General features: G+C 40.3%; 2 protein-coding genes across 2 annotated transcripts; one reads left to right on the top strand and one right to left on the bottom strand.

Annotated features, from left to right (window-relative positions):
* Nucleotides 1-410: 410 nt before the first annotated feature.
* Nucleotides 411-19,017, bottom strand: LOC111223720 (volume-regulated anion channel subunit LRRC8D-like). Its single transcript, XM_022747967.1, has 7 exons — nt 18,974-19,017; nt 6,235-6,319; nt 4,909-5,277; nt 3,769-4,347; nt 3,397-3,647; nt 1,866-2,243; nt 411-1,683 (listed from the first exon to the last, which is right to left on the bottom strand). Exons 3-7 carry the CDS (start codon nt 5,248-5,250, stop codon nt 564-566), a joined length of 2,670 nt encoding a protein of 889 aa, XP_022603688.1. The 5' UTR covers nt 5,251-5,277; nt 6,235-6,319; nt 18,974-19,017; the 3' UTR covers nt 411-563.
* On the top strand, nt 18,059-21,784 carry LOC111223721 (zinc finger protein Gfi-1b-like). Its single transcript, XM_022747968.1, has 6 exons — nt 18,059-18,148; nt 18,922-19,196; nt 19,541-19,716; nt 20,916-21,062; nt 21,207-21,372; nt 21,467-21,784. The coding sequence occupies exons 2-6, from the start codon at nt 18,935-18,937 to the stop codon at nt 21,661-21,663; spliced, it is 948 nt and encodes a 315-aa protein (XP_022603689.1). The 5' UTR covers nt 18,059-18,148; nt 18,922-18,934; the 3' UTR covers nt 21,664-21,784.
* The last annotated feature ends 44 nt before the right edge of the window (nt 21,785-21,828 follow it).

The following is a 21,828-nucleotide window of genomic DNA, read 5'->3' as shown; positions in this document are numbered from 1 at the left end:
GAGTGTATTCAGAAAGACGGGTGTGTACTGCCCTCCAGTGCTCACAGAGAGGCAACACAACATTAAATTAGTAACAGAAACACACAGTGCTAATTTTTGTAAAATCACAACTAGTAAGTACAACTTATTATATTTATTATAAATAACAAAATCAATAGCAGTATTGATGGAAAAAACTTAAAAATTTTTAATGTTGGGACTGATGTAATCTGCTGGAAATGGTCACATCAGCATCAGGTCAGACCTGATAGCAAATAAACACTTTCAGTGAGTATGTTCATGATAAAATGACCAACTGGAATCAGAAACAAACACATGACCAAAAATGAAAGAAATATATGTTTATTATGTGTGCTAAAATGTACAAACAACACTGTTGTGTTAAAAACTCACATTAGAAGGACCAACAGGAAAACTACATTCTAAATGAATGCCTGAAAAACTTAGCCAAAAGCACTGCAAAAGGAAATCCCATTATAAAATACAAAATACATATATAAAAAGGTGCCTGGCAGAATACCGTCAGTGTTAGGATGCTGTTAGGAGTCAGATAGTCATTAGTCTTATATCTGTGATTCCAGAGCAGAGGAGAAGCTCCACTGTGTCGGAGAGAAGTATGGGAAACTGTCAGACTCTGGCCGGGAATGACCGTCTGAGTATGCACCAGAGGTGGGGCATGAAGTCAGGAAGTCCCTGACATGGGGAGGCAAAGAAAGAAACAGCCAGTCTTCCACCAGGAGACCACCTCCATGCAGCCCTGAGCAGCAGCCCAGCTCGGCGGGCAGTTCTTCCAGACTGTTGCTGCGCAAGTCCAACCTGCACAACTGACTCAAAGCTGCAATCCCCCTGGGTAATGAACTAAGAGAGTTGTGAGCCACATTTAGGATGCGCAGCTCCAAACAACCACTGAACAGCTGAGGGGGCAGGCGCTCAAGCCTGTTCCCACTGAAGTCCAGCTCTGTAAGCAGCTGCAGTGCCTTTATCTCTACAGGCAGCACTTCGAGCAAGTTGCCAGCCAGGAGCAGCCTACGCAGGCGGAGAAGAGTGAAGAGCGCCGGAGGAAGGCTCTGGAGGTGGTTGTTGGACAGATCCAGGAGCTCTAGGCCTCGAAGCACACCAACACTAGCCGGCAGCGCTAGAACACGATTGTAGGCAAGTCTAAGGCAAGAGAGACGCCGCAGATGAGCCAGACTAAGCAACTCCTCCAGAGTTCTCAAGTTGTTATGCTGCAGGTCAAGTGTGCGCAGCTTGGTCAGAGCCAGCAGTGCAGAGGGCAAACGCTCTAGCTGGCAGTCCTGCAGCAGCAGCTCTGTCAGGTCGACCATTCGCTTCAATCCTGTCAGCACAAGAAGCCTGGTGCCCTCATTGTAGATCTCCAGTCTCACCAAACTGCCTGCCACCTCATACAACTCGCCAGGGATCCGCTGCAACATGCCTCGAATCACCAGTACACGGAGGTGACGCAACTGGCGGAGGCTCCCCAGTGCCCAGCTGCGGCCTACCCCACCTTCACTGCTCAGGCGACCAGAGAGGTGGAGCTCATGCAGGCTGCGGAGGGAGAGGACCCAGCTGGGGATCTCTGATACCTGAGTAAAGGTGAGGTGGAGGACCTCCAGACGTTCCTGGAAGAATCCAAGTGCACTGGGATCCACAGCTGCAGTGCAGTGGTAGAGGTGGATCTCTCTGTTGAAGGAGTAGCCAATAAAAGAACAAATTAAATGTGCAGAAATATGTTTTTAATTTGTATATCACATTCAGGTAATACAAATATATATAATTTAAAAATAAAACATTGGAAATAAAAATTGATTTGATTTGCATTGTTTAAAATGTGTGAAGCATAACGACACCACTGCACAACTCACCTGAGTGAGGTCATCTTGGCTACCTGTGCAGTAAACCTGGCATCTGAGATGAGCTCCAGTTTGAGGACCTGAAGCTGGCTGAGGGTGAAGAGGGCTGGAGGGAGGCGAGGCAGCGCCACCAGCTGCAGTCTGGAGCAGCCGTCTGCGTCCACACTAGTCATGGCACGCAGCTTCTCCTCCCCCCAGCGCCTCTCTAAGCTTTCCTCCATCAGCCTGCTCTCACTGACCGGGGACAAAAACACGGACAGGCGCTGGGCCAGCAAAGGGTCGTACTGGTCCAACATGTGTAGAAGAAAGGCCAGGTCATTTCTCAGGTCTGGAACATCCCTCAGGGAGCACAACTCCTTCAGTGAGTGAAAGGAGTACTGTCGTAAAGAGCTACACAGGGCACAAAGCAAAAAACCAAAATGAGAAATATATCACAGAGAAAATAATGTAGCCCAAAACACAGCATTAAACTGTAATCCTATTATAGGCCCTCTGGTATGCTCCACCTCATGAGCATTGTTCTTATTGAAGGCCCTTTGAACAACCACAGCCTGTGTAGTCAATTTAAAATTATCAATTTGCCATTTTACAAGTTTATCTTGTGTAAGAAATGCGATAAATTATATATCCATAAGCCTATTTAACCCCTCAATGGTTGTGTGTGGACAGTCTTCCCTTCACTTACTGTACATTTTGCATGTTTTCGCCCATTGATGACAATTTGTTCACACTTTACGTCACTGCTGTTTCAAAAGCTCAGGATTCACTTCAGTAAAGTATGAAAATCAATGTACAGAGAATTTGAGACAGGTAATTCATCACATGGAGCATTATGATGTCATATTTTTTTGTCAGTTTTGTTATTTCATTGATGTTAGTAGTGTAAATTAAATGATGTTAAATGAAGTTAAATGATGTAAGTCTGAAACAAATGAAAAGGGCTGCATGAAAGGTATGAAAACAAATTCGTACTAGTAATGGAAAACGGTAATGGTTCTTTCATATTAACTTGATTGACCTAACGTGTTAGCAAACAGTTAACAGCTCACACTTAATTCACCGATCCAACAGATGTGGAGCAACATTAGCATTTATTTAGAGTCCCTTTTTCTGGCCAATGTAAATCCAATATACACTCGCTTTAAAGCTTTGTTCTGGTCTCCTTCCTTCAGGAAAATATTTGGCTCTGCAGCTAAATGCTCCACTCTGTTCACCGGCAAGTTGCCAACTACGTCTATCTGCTGGTTTGTGCTACATAGAAAAGTATAGTGGGTATTTATAGCTTTATATATTGAATACAGTTTCTTGCTGCGTGAATTAAAACAAGAAAGTTGTGGGTGAAAACCTCGATAGAGCTGAGAGGAACTGCAGAATTGCGTGATAATTCTCTGTGGGATTGTAACTACAACCAAACATTTTCACATCATACATACAGTATGTTGATAAAAATATTAATTACAGCAGCTTTAAAAGTTTTTTTTTATCCAAATATAGTTTTAGGTTACAGCACCAACACATTCATCCCTGCATACTGTACACACACCTGTGTAAAATCCAGCTGAGGGTGTAGAAGTTGAGCAGGCCGTACAGCCCCAGCAGGGTCAGGTAGGCCACCAGCAGTTTGCGTAGAAGTGAGGAGAGCACATGGATACACTCGAAGGTAGCGTAGCCCACCAGGGCCTGCTCCTCAGGGTGGCAGGTGTGGGTGAAGGATAATTTGTTGAGAAGTGGGATGGTGTAACTCACGATCAGCGTCACCATCAGCATTTTGAATATCGTCTGAGCCAAGTAGACCTAAATGGATGAAAGGGGGTATTATGAATAAATTAACAATTGAGCTTGACTAAACGTTAAATCATGCTGTAAGAGTATCATTTAACAATATGGTGTATAGATCTAATAGAGGATCTCTCACCTTATAAATGACAGCTGAGCTTTCACAGTGGGACCGAAATTTCCTGACCCTTTCGAACAGCGCCCTGGCCTGCTCCCCATCACTTTTATCCAGACTGATTACCTGCCTGGGACTGTCAACCATGACTGACGGCTTGGAGTCAGGAAAGTGCGCCGGGGAGCCGAGAGATTCAGACGACATGGTGGAGTTACAGGAGAGAGTGGAAGGGCACGGGGAGGGAGATACGGCGGAGGACATACTGTCTGACCTCTTTAAGAGTGGGCTGTCTGTGCCTGAGTCTATGCTTGAACGTCTTGTGCGGGTCACTGGGGGTGAAGATGAGGAGGGAGGAGGTCGGGGTTGTCGTCTCTCCACCTCTTTCTCTTGGATGTTCTCCTGCTGGGCAGCGTGCGACAGGGCTTGAGACGTCCAGGGTGACTCGCAGCACTTTGCTAAGATGGCCAGGAAGTGCTCTATGCGGGCGGAGGTGTGGGGGAAGTGGAGCCAGAAGGAGCCGCTGGCTACCAGCACTAGAGACTGCAGTAAGGCCATGTAGGGAAAGAAGCGGGAGCACAGAGGCAAAGCCTCATGGTAGCACACCTGGACAGACAGACAGTCAGACATTTCAACCTGTAGTCATTGATGTTTTGGCCACTTGGGGGCAGCAAAAACAAAAAACTATGAACACAACTCTGACGTTTTACAACCCAGTAAGCAACTTCTTATCAAACAGCTGCCTATTTACACATCCAGCAAGTACGGAGCATCATTAGCATCCATTTGGAGTTGTGTTTGTGTTCACCTAATACATTTAAGTCCAATATAAACTCTCTTTTAGCCCTGTTTTTGGTTTCTAACAATTCCTAAGGGAAATATCTGGCTCTTCAGCTGTTAATTGCTTCACTAGCTAGCTGCTAAATATAACTGTCTGCTGTTTAGTGCAGGGCAGATATGCGCAGTTGGTTTTTTTATAGCTTTTTTTTTTCTTTCTATGGCTTCCCTTTTGAAGCCTAAAATGACACACCATGACACTGCATGACTCCTTTCACATACATACATCATCTGATCCTTTGTTGGTAACAGCCACTTTAAAGTGACTTTACAGATGACATTTTTGTTGCTTTCAAATTACAAAGGCAAGTAAGGCGAGTGTGACAGTACCTGGCTAATGTACACATACTGCTGGTAGACCAGGTGAGTACGTCGACCCCGGGCTGCGGAGTACAGATTTGGGCTGATGTTGTGTGGACTGTGAGGCTTTGACGATGGACTCGGTGCCACGTTGCTGCTAGCTGATAAACTGTGATTGCTTGTATTTGCAGTAAGTGGATCCAAGGGGATGCACACCACTCGGTCCCGGGACAGCTGCTCAGTGCAAGCCAAAACAGATGTCATCAGCATCAGGACCACCAGGTAGTCCATGAAGACCTCCCACCATGGCTTCAGCAATTTAGACCTGTTCTGATGCTGGTTCAGAGGCGCCAGCTCTGACAGGGAAAACATGGCGACCTCCGGGTTCAACAAGGATGACTGTAAGAGATGGTAAAGAAAGGTCTGGGCCGCGCACATAAACTGATGTCGTGATGAACAAAGACAAAGACTAATATCGCCAGATAGTGTTATGGCTCTACAGGCAGATTTAGACACTAGTTTCTGCAACAGCAATTATTACAAATCTAAATACAGTTTAATTTATCTAAAGATTAAAGGGTCACCACATGTGATAACAGCTGTCAGAATATGTGACCTATCTGTGGAGTCACCAGTTCTGGTAATAGCAAAACAACTACAGCATGTGACCACGGCCTGATCCAGGAAAATCCTAATCAGATCACAGAATATGATATACCCAATAAAGATCCTGTTTTAAAGGCCTCGACAGCAAATGTTATCAAACAGCTTATTACTGTGAACAATGTGGTCCTACATGAACACACCTTTTTTCTGACAGAGTTCAAAAAGTGTGTTTTTATTTTCCGAGAGATTTCTGTATTTGTGTTTTTGTCCTTGCTTTTGAAAAAGATGATGTCACGTTTGTCCCCGCAGCAATCAGGATTTAACAAAATCTGAACCAAAATGTAGTTGTGGGGTTTGTTTACACCCACATAGTCCTGGTGACAGATTAGCTGAGCTTTATTATACCTAAGGATGTTTATTTTCTACGAGTTGAACTTTGACTTTGAATAACAATAATATTTAATGGTCCAAAGCAGATTTGAAACCAAGTTTTCAGGGGCTTTAAACAAGAATTTCAAAAGGATCTTTTACAAGGAAAGCTTTGTGCTTTCAAGGAGAGTCGATAAAAGAGGAAATTACAAGAGAAGTTTTTTGATCGATCATATAAAAATCTTTTGATTAGTGGTTGCAAATAAAGAGTAAACTAATAAGCAAAACTTCCACTGTAATCAACTCTACTTCTTGGGTAAAATGCAGATCAGAACTAAACAATTCATGTTACAGTTAAAGCCCAGATTAACTTTCACCTACCTAGGGAAACAACTCTTTTCTCCCCCTCTTCTGATCAGCTCCCAGCAGCCTCCTTACAGAAACTTCATTCCGGCGCTGTCCGGTTCTGCCGTGAAAAACTCCTGAAACTTACAACAAACTCCTCCTCAGCTGGCCGTCACACAGCTTTTCAAGGGTTGCCATGGCAGCGGAGGATGTGTGGCAGAAAAATCTAATTCAGCACTAGAAGCGCGTTCAAGACCCACCAGGGGCCTGTCCGCACCCTTTAACTCCTTCAGAACTGAGTTACTCTGAGGAAAACATCACGGGAGTGTCAGACAAAAATCACAGTCACAAGAAAACTTGTTCTTACAGTTTATCTAAAACAAAAAACACTTATCATAAAGAGAGGCCCTTTCAGAAAGTTTTTATTTTATCCTATACTGTTGGGTATTAATATAAAAATACCCTACAGATGTAGGCCTTTCCACCACTGATGTGCTTGCTGAATTTTATTACATTAAATATCAACTTCTGTCAGTTATTTGGATAAAAGATTTTTTAACCAACATTAGCAGATGGAATAAAAATGATAGATATAGTTTACGTCCTCCATTTTCACTTCACTCACTTACATGACTATTGGGTTCCCTATAGAAATAAAATAACAACTCTATATCCAATAATATCCAGCAGGGGCTGCTGAAGTGAAAGGGCTATGAGTTAAACAGCAGTTTTCGACTTTGACTAATTCAGTCACGCTGCAGCTTTTAGTGTTTGACCCACATAAGTAATGACTGACTGATTTCTGTTTTGTGTCATTCTGCCACTTTATGAATGGATGTGTGCTTCTGAAACAGGTTTGCTTCCTCAGAGGTTAAAGGTTACAGAAGCTACAGACTCTGATGACTGTGGAGTTCCAGTGTGTGTGTGTGTGTGTGTGTGTAAGGGTCATATTTAAGTCAGTGCGCTGTTTCTCTTGTATCTGGGGTAAGAAGAATCTGGAGCAAAGACTCAAACTGACAGTGAACCACAATGTGATCTACTCTCCACAGCTGGCATGTGTATTTACTGTGAATTCTGCTAAATGTGCATGTGTGCATGTGTGTAAGTGTGTGCGTGTGTGTGTGCAGAATGTGGTAGCTGCAGCAGCGGTGGCAAACAGTAAGTGCGAGTTGAGACTAGCATCTACTGTTGCCACAGTGAAAAATCTCCAGATAAAGTGTGATAGCTGTAACTGTGAGGGAAGAGGACAGTTCCTTAGGTAATGTCTTATCACCAGCTACTGCTAAATACAAAGTCAAGCCCACTATATACTGTTCTTGGATTACTGTGTTTTTGAAAGTTGTGAAATCTACAAGGTCATCAGATGGGTGCTATCTGATAAAAGAATCACAGATTGGGGTTGCCCTGGCAACCTGACTGCATTTAATACAAATGCATTGATAAAGTGTACCACGTTCATCATCTTAGCTTATCATGTGAGCATTTTGCTTTAAACTAGCTCTAAACACAGATTACAACTGATGCAGATGGGAATATTATAAGTTTTGCAGGTATTTGGTCACAAACCAAATTTGTGAACAAATTAAAACTTCGACTTTTCGGAGTTATAACAATTTATCCTGATTGGGGGAAGTGAAATTTAATGACAATCCATCTAATTGTCAAGTCCTTTCATACGAACACATGGTGGTGCCAGAAGAAAGGTCAGTGGATTACCAAAGTCATTAGGCATTATCATCTGGGGACCATGAATATCTGTACAAAATATCATTGCAATCCCTCCAACAGTTGTTGAGATATTTCAGTCCGGTCCAAACTGAGTGACAGACTGACTGATTGTAGCTAAAGACATCAAAATAGTGCTATTACAGTACATATATGAGGGCAACAGGTACATTTATCAAACCAGATATCAACAACGACAATGTTAGCAAGGAAGACATGAACTAACAAAACTCAACTCTAACACCAAACCTACTTTAATTATGAATTTGTCTTGAACCTGCATTTATCCACTTTTTGTCCAGCTGTAAACACAACATAGTCATATCATAATCACTTGCAAAGTTGTTATGGCTAATGTGTTAGCAAGTTAGCAAACAGTTGCCTATTTACTCACCCAGCAGATACAGAATACTGCTGTACCTAGAACCATGTCCCTAGCTTAGCTGCTACTAACAAAAATAGCTTCATGCTAAGCTAAGGTAACTGCTTCCTGGGACGCTCAGAGATGAGAGCGGTATCAATATTCACGTTTAACTCTTGGCAAGAAAGTGAATTACCCAAAATGTCTATGTCTAAATGGCTATTTGTAAGTTTTGCTATTGCTACTTAACTAACGTTAGCATTAACAACTCTTTACTTACCAAGTTTTGCAGAGAGGTTCAGCCATTAATGTATTTACAGGACAAGAGGTTAAAATACGCCCTCTGAGCAGAACTATTTCTTCATGGCAGACTGGACGCTTCTGTGATTCAGTATCAGAAAGTGACCAGACAGGCCAACCAGGATGGAGCTAGCTGGTTAGCATGCTCACTTCAGTAGAAGAAAAGAAGTGATCGAAGTAGACGCAAAACAAGAGCTGGAGACAGCTTTTGGTGGTAAGTCAGTTTCCTCCGACTTCATCTAAATTTCAATCTTGGACTTTGAGGAGATATCTATTTTACAATCTGTGTTTTTATTTTGTTTTTATACTGTTTTCTTATTGTGCTTTTTACTTCTATTTTCATGCTTCTTTTAGTTTTGTTAAGCACATTGATAATGTTCCTAAGTAAACAGCTGTTAATGCTAACATTACCTATGTAGGAATAGCAAAGCTTGAGCGTAGGAATACGGTAGTTCAACAGTTGAAAAAATGTAGTTTCAAAGGAAAGGGCTGATAAAATGGTGAAAATATTCAAATTGAAGTGTACATTTCCTTTTTTTTTTCTGTGGGCTAAAACACATTTCCACAGCAGTACATCACTAAGCTTATGTGTCGTCGGTCCCTGCTGCTTCTCTAAACTGGGAGGTCACTGATCCAAATCTACTGCAGGAAATACACTGACTATAGATATGTACCTCACACAACCACATTTCAAATAACTCAAACTATCACCCTAAAGCTCCTCTAAACTAAATGTTTCATTACGTCTTGTAAGGGTCAACTGTAACACTGGTAAATGAGATAATATAGTGCCTGAAGATTTTTTTTTTTTTGTCTTCCTGTCGCTAGTTTGTTTTTCATGTGCTCATCTTATGAGAAACTGATGGAGTTTTTGTATCCCTCTGAGAGTAACAAGAATTTAAAATTAGACAGCGGGGCTGTGGTATGGCAAGCTCAACATTAGAAGTGGCCAATGTCCTATCAACACCCTCGGTTTCAAAGTTTTGCAAAGAAAAAGGCCTGCGGCTTCACACCTTTTCATCTGCAATATATACACACAGACACAAGTACACTGACACACTCGCTCAATCATGCCCATAGGCAGGGATGTTTTGGGTGGGGTTGTGTTATGTGAAAGGATTCACACGTTGATGTTGCGAAAAAAACATCACAAGCTTGCAACAGACCTCAGCATATCAAATATCTGAGTAAACACATTACACTTTACACACATTATTATTCCCTCTCTGGTTTATAAATCCTGAATAAAAAGATTAAAAAAGGTTAGTATAAGCAAAGTTAACAGATGGTCCTCGACTAAATGTTTCAGGATTTTGGAGAAAGAAGTTAGATTAAAAATTGATGTGAAGTTAATTGTATTATTCTTTGTCTGGAGTTGGTTCTTATTCCAAATGACAGACAATATGTATTGATCATGAACAGAAACATAAGACAATTAGACAATAAGACAATATAGTAACAACGAATAAAACATGAAAATTGTAATGTAGCTTAATCATGTCCGACACACAACTCTCTGTAAAATCACAATATGTTTATGTTTTACGCTTAAGATTTTATATGGACTAAACAAACAAAATGTTAATTAGACTTTAGATATATATAGGCAAAGCCAGGCTACATGTTTCCTCCTAATTACAGTCTTTGTACTAAACTAACCTAAATGTCTGCTGGTTGTATCTTGATATTTACCCTACAGGGATCAAAGTCTATCTTAATATCTTACACTCTACAAGAAGCAAGTAAGCATATTTCCCAAAATATCAAACTATTAATAATATAGTTTTACTGGACAGTGGTTTGTTGAACTCTAAGACAAGTTTTTACAATTCTGAAAAGCATTTATTTGACAATATATCCTGCAACAACACAGTGTTCTCATTGAACTGAATGAGCACTAGAGATGTCAAGGTCAGTCTTTTAATCCGTCCACCACTTTGATCCAGACTGAAATATCACCACAACCACTGGATCAACTTTGATGTTCAGCTGATGTTTCCTCTCGGACCGTCATGAAGTTGACAGTTTTGCTTTCCTTTTTTTTTTTTTTTCCTGTGAAATGTCTCAACGACTACTGGATGGATTGTCTCCCTCTGGATGAAACTTTTCATCAAGTGCCATCATGAGCTCAACATTTCACTGTGCGGTTCTACCTCAGCTGTTTGTGTTTTGTGCTAATTAGCAAAAAATTAGCATGCAACTATGCTAAACTTAGATGATGAACATCACCATTAGCATTTAGCCTATAGTCTCTTAGACTCTAAGTCTTGTTTGATACAATGCTATTGTATTTATTTACTAATTAGGCTTGTTCTTTCATATGTAAACTCTCTTTACATACAGTATACCACCACCAATTTTGCCGGTGTAGGCAGCGTTCAGTCTTGGGTACCATGTCATTGTGGTGTTCTCACACCCGCTTACCTTTCTGTAACCTTGCACTGTCAGACTGATACCAATACATGTGTGGGAGTGGGGATGCCCATCGGCTGGATGAACTGAAGAAGGTGTCACCATCATCATCATCATTACCATTACCAATATCATCATCATCATGTTCACTCTCTTCTTTGTATGGTGTTGTAACAGTCGTAGTGCGTTTAGCCACAGAGTGGAAAATGTTTTCATAGACACCACTGTGGGGGTGCTACGTCTGACTAAAAAACTCTTCTCTTCAGTAACTTCTATGATGGAAAAAACTGCAATTAGATTTTAATCTAAATCAGTGATGATTTCAATCTGACAGAAATTGATTACAGCGAGTAGGAGGATATGATGATAAGCTGTGACATAGAAAGAAAAATACCTCAGCAAATACTTGTTTCCTGTTCAGTGGGAGGCACAAGCCTAGTTAAGTGTTGTGGCTTTACCTTTGTACATGACCCTGTGATATGGTAAGATATTGAGAGCTAGTAAAGTCCACGGTTCCCATGGCTATGGTAAATATAGATTCTATATGTCATGTACTGCAAAGAAAGTCTACTTCTTCCTGTTGCCACTGCTTCTCTTTAGTTATCGATAACTTCAGTGAAACCTTATTCCCAGGGGAATTCTGACTCAACACGTTGCCAACATCTTACTAAGCTCTCTGTCCTTTTTCAATATTATTTTTTCTTTGCCTTGCCCATCAAGGGAAAACGAAATAGCACTTGCACTGTCTATAAACTTTGTTCTTTTGCCAACCAAAGTGACAGAAAGTTGAAAAGATGTGAGGAAATGAGTGTAGAATGGGTGGGTGGGGGTAAACTCGAGACAGAAAGCTAGAGAAGCTGTTGGCCGTGAGAAAATGGCATAGCACTTCTTTTGTCAAATCCCCTAACTGAAACCACTGCAAGCCACCAGCCACAGCAGCTACACGGATAAACAACAGAGAGCCGAGACTGCAGCCTGATAATGTGATGTTTCTCTTTCTGTGATCAATGACAACAGTTCATTTGATTCAGTGATGTCATTTAAGGCACAGTGAAACACCTACATTGTTGTCACGCACTGAGAAAGTACATGAATGGGTGCATGTTAAGTTTCGTACATGCAAATATCAGTAAACGTCACCTAGATTTTCCTGAACATACTACTGAGTTTTTAGTGATTCCTGTCAACTGTAATTTTTATGCATGACTATAAGACCTGAGCTAGGACTGTATATTTTCCTGTCTCTTTTTACTCTGATGCAACATCTTTCAAATAACATATAATAATAGTTGTTCTACTGTAAACCTGTCTGTACACGTGCATACAATATATATGTATATATGTGCGTCCTCACCTGCTGTGCCCCCATCTTTATGGAGAAATGTGTCATGTGCTTGATTAAGCTCGGGCAAAATCTTGCACCACCTTTATTACATTTTCTCTCTGAACTGCAATTGACTTTTTATTATCCTTAACCGATCAATAACTGATATATGATCATGCGTTAGTCACGTGGGGGCAGTGGAAATAACCTGTAAACTCTACACTGACATATCATCATTATGCCTCCACGCCGGCGATGTTTACAGGTTGTCCGTCCATTCTGGTGAACGCGATATCTCAGTAACGCCTTGAAGGAATTTCTTCACATTTGGCACAAACATTCATTTGGATTTAAAGATGAAATTATTAGATTTTTGTGCGCAAAGGTCAAAGGTCAAGGTCTTGTGACCTCACGTTCTTGAGAATGTGATATATCAGGAATGCCCTGGCACGACATCATAATGCTCTACAAAAACACTTCCTGTAACTCAGGAAGAAGAGATTGTGACCATATTTCCTGCAACTTGGCTGGTTGGCAGAGAGAAACAACCACTCTAGTTTTTTTATATACAATAAAATAATAATATAATATTACTATTATCACTTCACTGGCTCCTGGTACAATACAGAATCCCCTTGAATCCCCTTCAAATCCTTCTTATCGTCCATATCGCACTTAATCATTCGGCTCCTAATTACATCTCTGACTTGCTCATTGATTATAACCCGATCAGGCTCTCAGGTCATCAGGCAGTGGTCGTCTGGCTGTACCGCAGCGGGGTTAGCAGGGGTTTCTATTTGGTTGTGTTGATATTTTGAGGTTTTTATTGCCGTGTAGTTTATTTGTAAAGCGTATTGTGTTAACTTGTAATGAAATGTTCTATAGAAATAAAATTGCCATTGCCATTTAAGTTAATGTGGCGAACTTACTAGCAAATAGTTCCTTGTTTGCACCAGCAGCAGTTACGGAGCAACATCATCATTCATGGGTAGGGATGTTTGCATCCACCTGATGAATGGAAGTCCAGTGTTCAACCTCTTTTTGTGCTGTTTGTGGTCTCCGTCATCTCCTGAGGGAAACATCTCTGCATTATGTTCAGCATATACACTGTTGCCCATAAAGTTGGAATAATTTTGTTTTCAGACACAATCCTCTGTTTATTCCTATTTACATGCATCAGTAGTCACTTTTGACCAGGTGCAATGATTACATTATGTGTCCCAATTACCCAGGTGAAATGAAATAAATCACATTGTCACAATCATTTCATGGAAAGAGGTAAAATAATAAAATAAAAATAATAAATATAATATAATATAATATAAAAATATTTTATTCCAACTTTATGAGCAACAGTGTAGTTGCTAACTTGAGTGCTGGACAGTGTATGAATAATTTTTAGTTTTTTTTTTTTTAACACTGCTGTGAAACAAAACAATAATGTTGCAGGCAAGAAATGCAAAACGGCTAAACAAGAGGAACTGTAGAAATGATTATTTTCTGTGGGTTCATGACTATGAGCAACCACTTCCACATAGTTATTATAAAAATATCAGTTATAGCCACTTTAGATCAAGTGTTACTTTGCTATGTTCTGCATTAATATCATCAATTGTCAGCTCAACAGAGAAAAAGGGTGTGGCAGCGATTTATTATTTCACTTCTATAAATTTGGCAACATACAAGACAGGTTTTTAAAAAAGAATGGACAAATCAATGATATCATAACTTAGCCCCTGGTATGGGTGAAGCTTAAAAAGAAACTCTACCTACACTTCCCCATAATGCCGCTCCACAGCATCTTTTCACTAGATTCGCTGCCTGGTAAACACCCACATTTTTCAACCTCAGCGCCTCTAGTCTCTGACACTTTCTGCTGTCTCCAAGCACAAATAGAGAAAACCCTGACCCATGACATCATTAGGGTTATCTGAGGACTTTGGAAAGATCTGCGAGAGCCGAAGAAGAGATCGTACAACTGTTTTTACAGGCTGAATAATAGCACTCCCAATATCATCAATAACTTTTTCTAATTGTATAAAATTGGTGGAGTGTCCCTTTAAAGAGATGGACCTGTAGCTGTCTAGACTATTATCAACTAAATCCACGGATTATTAAAAAGCATCAGGTTACTACTGTTTTTATCACTGATATAAAAAGTTAATAGAATTTGTTTCAGAGGTGAAACCTTATATGTTAACATGCTGTTAAATTTATTGGAAACAGCTTTAATTTAAGCTTAAAATATTGAAAGATTTTTAAGATTTTAAATCAAAAAGGAAACGATGAAAAGGCTTTTAAACACCTCGGGGAACTCACATTCACTACCATAAAATAGCAAGATTTAAGAAGTCATAGGAAGTGAACATCTGTAGAAGTAGAAAACAGTATAAAAATGAACTTTTAACTACACTTGCTTCTCTCTGCCCCCCCCCCCCCTTCCCTGAGTTTCAGGTTCCTAGAAAGGCAGGTTTCTATCATCATGAGGGGAACAACAACCCCCTGAACCCCCCAAAACAAATGAGGCACAAAGCCACGGAACCCACCAGCCCGCCTCAGCTCCCTGCACTCCTCTCGTCTGCTCTGCCCGACAGCCCCTGGGAAAAGGCTGCAAGCCCCCCACCACATCAACCACCGTGCTCTGACATGCCTCTCTTCATGCACATCAAGGTGAACTCAGCTCCATTTTGCGCTGCTCATACCAGGAGCCAAATGAGATGTCTGCAAAAAAAAAAAAAATACAGCCACATTCAGAGATGCTTTGGTTTCATTTCAAATGAGGCCCTTGTTGATTTGATTTCAATCTGAGGTCAGATTCAGACCCCGGTGCTTAACAGTACAACACCTACGCACTGTATTTGCAAAATACTCTTTCATGGGTAAAGAAAACAGATTTTTCTCAATGATTCACGTCTCATTTGTTTTCATTTTTATGGCTGAACTTCCTCCCGTCTGGGAACGTTTCAGTTTAATCCAACTGATGTGATTTTCAGCACTAACTTGAATTTGAAGGAAAAGTCATTCAGAGTTTCTACGAAGTGGAATCCTTCCAGCTGTTTCTGAGTGAACTGTGCATTCATGTGACAAATCCCTCCAGTGACCATTCCTATCAAATCTGTATTTGTTACACGGAACCATCTTTGGAAAAGGGAAGGTGCTTTCAAAAAATATTTGTCTATCTCGGGTTAACTTCAAGCGACCACCTCCGAGGCTGAAAAATGAAGCCAAACAGGGAAGTACCAAAAACTGCAGTTCCTCTAATGGCCACTAGAGTCTGGCTCCAACAGTCAGTCAATCCCCACAGACTCCCATGTTAAAATATCCAACTGTACAGCAGAAATAAACATGTTTACAGCCTGGTACAACAAACGGTTTTGTTCTCTAGAGCTAATTTCCTCCTTCATGACAACTGTGCTCACCCGTTTAAACTTTATTAAGTCTTAAAGTTCTGCATAATGGAGGGCGTGCCACTTTGAGTGACAGGTGGGGGAGCGTATGCTTGCCACAAGGCGGCTCCACACACGCCCCTCCTCTTTCCCCATTTCCGGATTAGCCGGGAGTTTGGCGGAGTCAGGTACTGCCAAGATGGCGACAGTAAAGCAGCCCGCTCTTCAGAAACCTATGGATGACGTCACAGAGGCTACGTCGATCTTTATTTACAGTCTATGGCTAACTTCAACAAATCAGATTCTGCATCCTTTACATTTTTTCACGACCAGCGGAACCAGTTTTAAATCAAACTCGTGCCAAAGAGCGAAAACATCTTTTCCATCGGGAGAAGCCATCACTGCTGTTCTCTGCTCTTCTGCCACTGAAGAAATAATCTCCAGTTCTGATATAACTGATGCTACAGCAGCATCTACACTAACCTCTTTCGGAGCTGCCGTTGTTGTTAATGAGCTTCTCGCTGTCGTCATCTCAGACTGTAGCTGCTGATTGGTCCGAACCATTGTGGTTCAGCCATAAGTGTTAATAACAGTTAAATCCAGCTGCCTCATAAGGTTAATTAAATGAAATTAAATTTGGCTTTAAAATGAAATTAAAATGATATCATGAACTTGATTAAGCTGTATAGATTATTTATTAGAGGTGCAGAATTTTAGATTTAGGTGTGGAAAAAGCTTTGTAATCAGTTCATAAATTATTATATATATATATATATATATATATATATTTCCAGACAATTTGTAATTGATAAGGAACACTGAAATTGTACATCATACATTTGTAAAGGCTGCAAAACTTTTACAATCGATATTAGTGTCTTTTATGAATTATCAATGAGGAATAATTTACAAATCATGTCAGTACTACAATAAATTACCTATAGGTCATTTGTAAAGGTTTCAAAGGTCATTAATTGTCACCCATCTGTATCATTGTGGCTGTGATCAGAGAGTGTGAGCTTGTGGCTTTGAAAAAGGCAAATGTTGACAAGTTGACACAGAAAGCAGCTTCTCACTCTGTAAGGTTGTAGGTGCTGGTGGCATTAGCTGCAGCAAATGCTGGTAAACATGTTGGGGGGGGGTCTTGTTGGGAAGAAGGAGGAACTTTGCACGTTTTATTGACAAGTCACTCACAGCACGATGACTCACTATGTCTTCATGTTTTATTTTTATCATTCATCACTTTTTTCTTTTTTCACGTGTTAAAAGTTTACACGCTCTTCATAAATGATCATAACTTTTTTCATGTTTCCTTTAAATATTTACAAATATTATCATTGGAAAGTTAACGAATAATTGCAATTACAGGTTTTTAAATCTTTCCAGCGCTTAATAATTAATTATGGATTCATCATTCGCAAATGGTTTATTACTTCTAATAAATTGCAAATTATATAACTTTTAAAATAACATTAATGACTGAATATTTGGTTTAACATTAATTAAGAGTTTATAAATTACTACTAACTGATTTTTATCATAAAGCATTACCCTGAAATCTATATTCACATCTGCCTTCCTGCCAAGATTTTAGATCAAACAAAATAATCTTTGATGCAATTATTCTCAGCGTCTTCCTGAGAAATAAAAAACAAAAGTTAGACAGGATGTAATTCAGTGTTTGAAATGAAGGTGGTGAAAAAATAAAAAATAAAAATCCCTCCCTTCACTCACAGATGGAACTGTGTGGGATGGCTGGATACCACATAAGAACACACACTGTTACACACACACACACACACACACACACACACACACACACACACACACACACACACACACACACACAAGCGTACAGGTAGGCATGTTGTAAAGTGTAAGTGGTAGTAAAGGTCCACATGTTCACATGAGAACGATGAGATATTCAAACTTTCCAAAGGATGCTCAGTGTATTTATGAGTACACCCACATGAAGAGTCACTATAGTGGTGAATCCAGCGGTGACACAAGAATGTTGGTCTCGTAGTAAACATTGTTTAGTCTTGACATTAGTATTGTGATATCTTTACGAGTCCTACACTTTCGAGTGTGCAGTGCTGCTGCAGAGACATTCGTTGAGACATCATGTTTTTTATTATAGACTTTGCTTTTCAAGATGAGGGTAGCAACAACAACCCAAAAACTGGAGGGTATTTTTATTGATTTTCAAATGATAGTCTTTAATTTTTTTGTAATTTTGATAAAGTTTTTGAGCCCCCCACCCCCACCCCCCCTCCCTCTTATGCCTCCAGTCCCACAATCCTCAGCTGCGTTTCAAAATCAAATCAAATCTCTTTGTGCTATGTCATCAGTGGATGGGTGTGAGAAAGAGAAAAGAGGACACTGTCAACGGTGAGGACACAAGAAACAAGTATTCTCAACATTCAGCTGCGCAATACAAAGGTAAGATCAGCAATGCAACTGGGATTTCACTGTTTTGCTATCATGGTTATGTTTAATTCATACTTTCAACTTTCAACTTTCAACTTTCTTTTGTACATACAACAAGGCAATTTCAGCCTTGTGGTGTGCTACAACTTCTTCTGTGCAACTTCAGGTTGTGAGGGATATTATTTCAGAGAAGGAGGTTAATAAATGAATAATTTTCATTATAGAGGTTGATAAAAATTCTCCATGAAGGTGTAAAACAAGTTTGGGAAAATTTGCTTATTCATCTGCAGCAGCGTAGTTCTCTAAACTTGTCTCATATAGTTTTTCTGTCGGGCTTTCCTCTTTCTTGTTTAACTTGTGACCTAATATAATCAACTAATACCAAAGAATTCTTATACAATTATTTGCCAAATGATAAATGAATAAATTCAGCACTTTGTCAAAATTGACATTATTGATTTGCTTATTTTGGAAAAGTCGAAATTTTCAAATTTAAATTATTATGCTGTGATTCTAATTTTATGATAAGAACATACTGTATGCAGTTCAAATGGAAGTATAAAAAGCTGTTTACACCACAGCAGGGTTATCCTCAGTGAAAGCCCTGAAACTGAAGTGCAGGTGGCAGGTTGTATTTGTTAAGGAAACCTCAAGCTTTGGCATTGTAACTGAACATGTACCAGCAGGTGTGTGACATCTGAGTGTGTGAGGCTCTAAAAGTGACATGAAAAGAGCTGCTGCAGGTTTCTGTTTTCTTACTTCGTCTCCCATCACTCCCTCTCCAGTCACCGCTCTGCTATGCCGCGGTCGTTCCTCGTCAAGAGTAAAAGGTCTCACCTCCTCGGCCCGTCGAAGAATTCCTACAGATCACACTCCAGGTCCCGAATGGATGCTGAGCAGCCTGTGCAGCATGTGATGCGACAGGACAGGAGGCATCCTGAAGATGCTGTGCAGCCCTCGTCCCCCACATTTGGGGTAAAAACCCTTCTGGCTGAAGCTTGCTCACAATGGAATGGGGTCCAGTTTAACAGCCCCCGCAAAGATGATCCGTGGACTCCAGGTACCAAACACTTTCTCTACATTTAAACACAGTGAAATTGTAAGAAATAGAGTAAGTATACAGCCATGTTCTTTGGATGGCATCTGAAAGTGTTGTTGATCTCTGTGATTGAAATTTACAAAGTCATAAAGGGGTGATGAAGATGACAAAAGGAAGCTTTGAGTTATGTGAGAAATATAGTTTTGTGCAACTCAACGTTCAGGATTCATTCTTGTACACTAAAGGTCACAAAAGCCGAAGGAAAGATGCTTAAATAAAGCTAAAAATCATTCCCATTCTTCGCCCTCCTCTATAAACTAAAGACACTTTGTCGTCATCATCATCATCATCTTTTCATATTCTAGCAAAAGTCCCTGTGGAGAACAGAGACGCTCCTCTGGCTGTCTCGCCGTGGTCGTCAGACAGACACCAGGCATCTGACAGAGAGAGGGAACTGGAGAGACTGGTTTTCATGCTACTCAATCACACGTCGCACACTGACCTAAAATCCCCCGTCAGCCAATGTCCACTCTGTGAAAAGGTACGGTCGCCTCTGTGTTGTGAGAGTTGTCAGGTCTTTTTGATCTTTATCAGCTGCTGCAATGAAAAAAAGGAAACCAGTGTCAGTAACTGTAACATTTACATGTCAGTGACACAACAAAGTGTCTTGGTGTGTAAAATAAAAATTCAACCAATTCTAAGTTTGTTGTTTCAAAAAAAAAAACCACCACAAAATATGAGTGAAATCTTAAATATATCTTAAAATCTCTTTCTTCGTAGAGAGGAAAAATTGTAAGTAGTTATTTACAATTAGTTATTTACATTATATAAATTTGTAATTTGTAAATGATGTAATTCAGTGAAATCTTGTTCCATTGAGTCTTTGTTTCCACTCAAAAACCTGTATTTCAGGTTTAATTAAATTATAAAATAACTGTCCCCAGTCTCTTAAAAGAACCCGATTCACACAGGATCTTTTTGAAGCTGATAATGATATCAATATTTCTTTTCAAAGCCTTCTCGATAAAAAGTTTTTTGACGAGGATTCCTTAAACGCGTGTGTTAAAGAATTGTGCCTTATAGAATATGTGCTTTAGCTTTATTTAAACTAAATCAACTAAATATAAAAATAAGTTAAGTAAGTAAATGTGTGATTATATCACTTTCAAAATTGCCTCAAACATGTCTTTGTAATTTCTTGTAATTTATCGGTTGCCATTTACATTGATACCAATATACAGATATATCTGCAATAAGCTAATATTGGTTCAATATATCAGCAAGGCCGATCAATATTAGTCCAGCTCTTCTGTTAATTTTGCTCTTCTGACATTTTGGGAAATGCACTAGTTAGATGAGAAAATGGAAATCACTCTCATGTCCATATGGTGAATATGAAGTTAGAGCTAGCTGCTGGTTAGCTTAGCTTCCAGCATCCCTTCCTAGTAGCAGCCATGAAATTGTTCAGCACATGACCCATCACAAAACGGCTAATTGCAGTTTTCTGTTTTTGTGCAAATAACATTTAACATGTTTATTTCTGAGCTTCAGAGGTGCTAATTACCGTCTGACAAAGCCAAGCTAGCTGTTTCCCCATTTTCAGTCTTGCTGCTAAGCTAAGCTAACTAACTGTTGGCTGTGTATTTGCAATGGTGTCAATCTTCTCGTTTAACTCTGCACCAGTGTATTTTGCAAAATGTTGAATTGTTTAACACAACATGTTCTTTCTGTCTCCCCCAGTCTCTCTCAGAAGTCCTACTATCAGGTGGCCTGCAGGCTCATGTCTTCAACACGGTCCCTGTCCCACTGACAAGATCCCCCATAGCCACAAACATGCCCCACATGCCCTTCAGCTTCAGAGCAGTTGGCAGCTACAGTAGAGCGAAGGTACAGTGGACAGTGAGAATATTTACATGTGCGAAAGTTTGATCATTTTCAGTGCAAACACATCATGAGCTCTGGAAGAAACGCTGTCCTCATGTCCACGAGTGTGTGCATGTGTTTTTTGTTTGTTTGTTTGTGTATATCCAGGAGCGTAGCTTTGGCTGCAAGGTGTGCGGAAAGGTGTTCAAGCGCTCGTCCACCCTGTCCACACACCTCCTCATCCACTCGGACACGAGACCCTACCCCTGCCAGTACTGCGGCAAAAGGTTCCACCAGAAGTCAGACATGAAGAAACACACTTTCATACACACAGGTGAGTCAACACAAACGTGAATAAACTAAACTGTGTAAAGTTCAAACTCCTGCTCTCAAACATTAAACACTTCTACGCTCCGGTCCTCCCTCAGGTGAGAAACCACACGTGTGCAAAGTGTGCGGTAAAGGATTCAGCCAAAGCTCCAACCTCATCACCCACAGCCGAAAGCACAGCAGCTATCAGCCGTTCAGTTGCCCCCGCTGTCAGCGCACCTTCCAGCGCAGGGTTGACCTACAGCACCACCAAGAGACACAGTGTGGCTATGGAAACATGTACACTCAGAACTGAGGCCATGACGCAGCTGAACAGAGTGAAATGGGATTTGTAAATAAGTTGCAATCATAATAATAAATTGTAAAAGTCTGAAAATATGCATAAAGTAATGACATTCATGCTTAAAAATGTTAAATAAAACGGGACCGGTTTGCTTAAAAAACACATTTCATCCTTTAG

This window comes from Seriola dumerili, unplaced genomic scaffold (assembly GCF_002260705.1).
Source record: "Seriola dumerili isolate Sdu_G_001 unplaced genomic scaffold, Sdu_1.0 BDQW01000113.1, whole genome shotgun sequence".
Taxonomy (NCBI): domain Eukaryota; kingdom Metazoa; phylum Chordata; class Actinopteri; order Carangiformes; family Carangidae; genus Seriola; species Seriola dumerili.
This window is presented reverse-complemented; position numbering and strand designations above follow the sequence as displayed.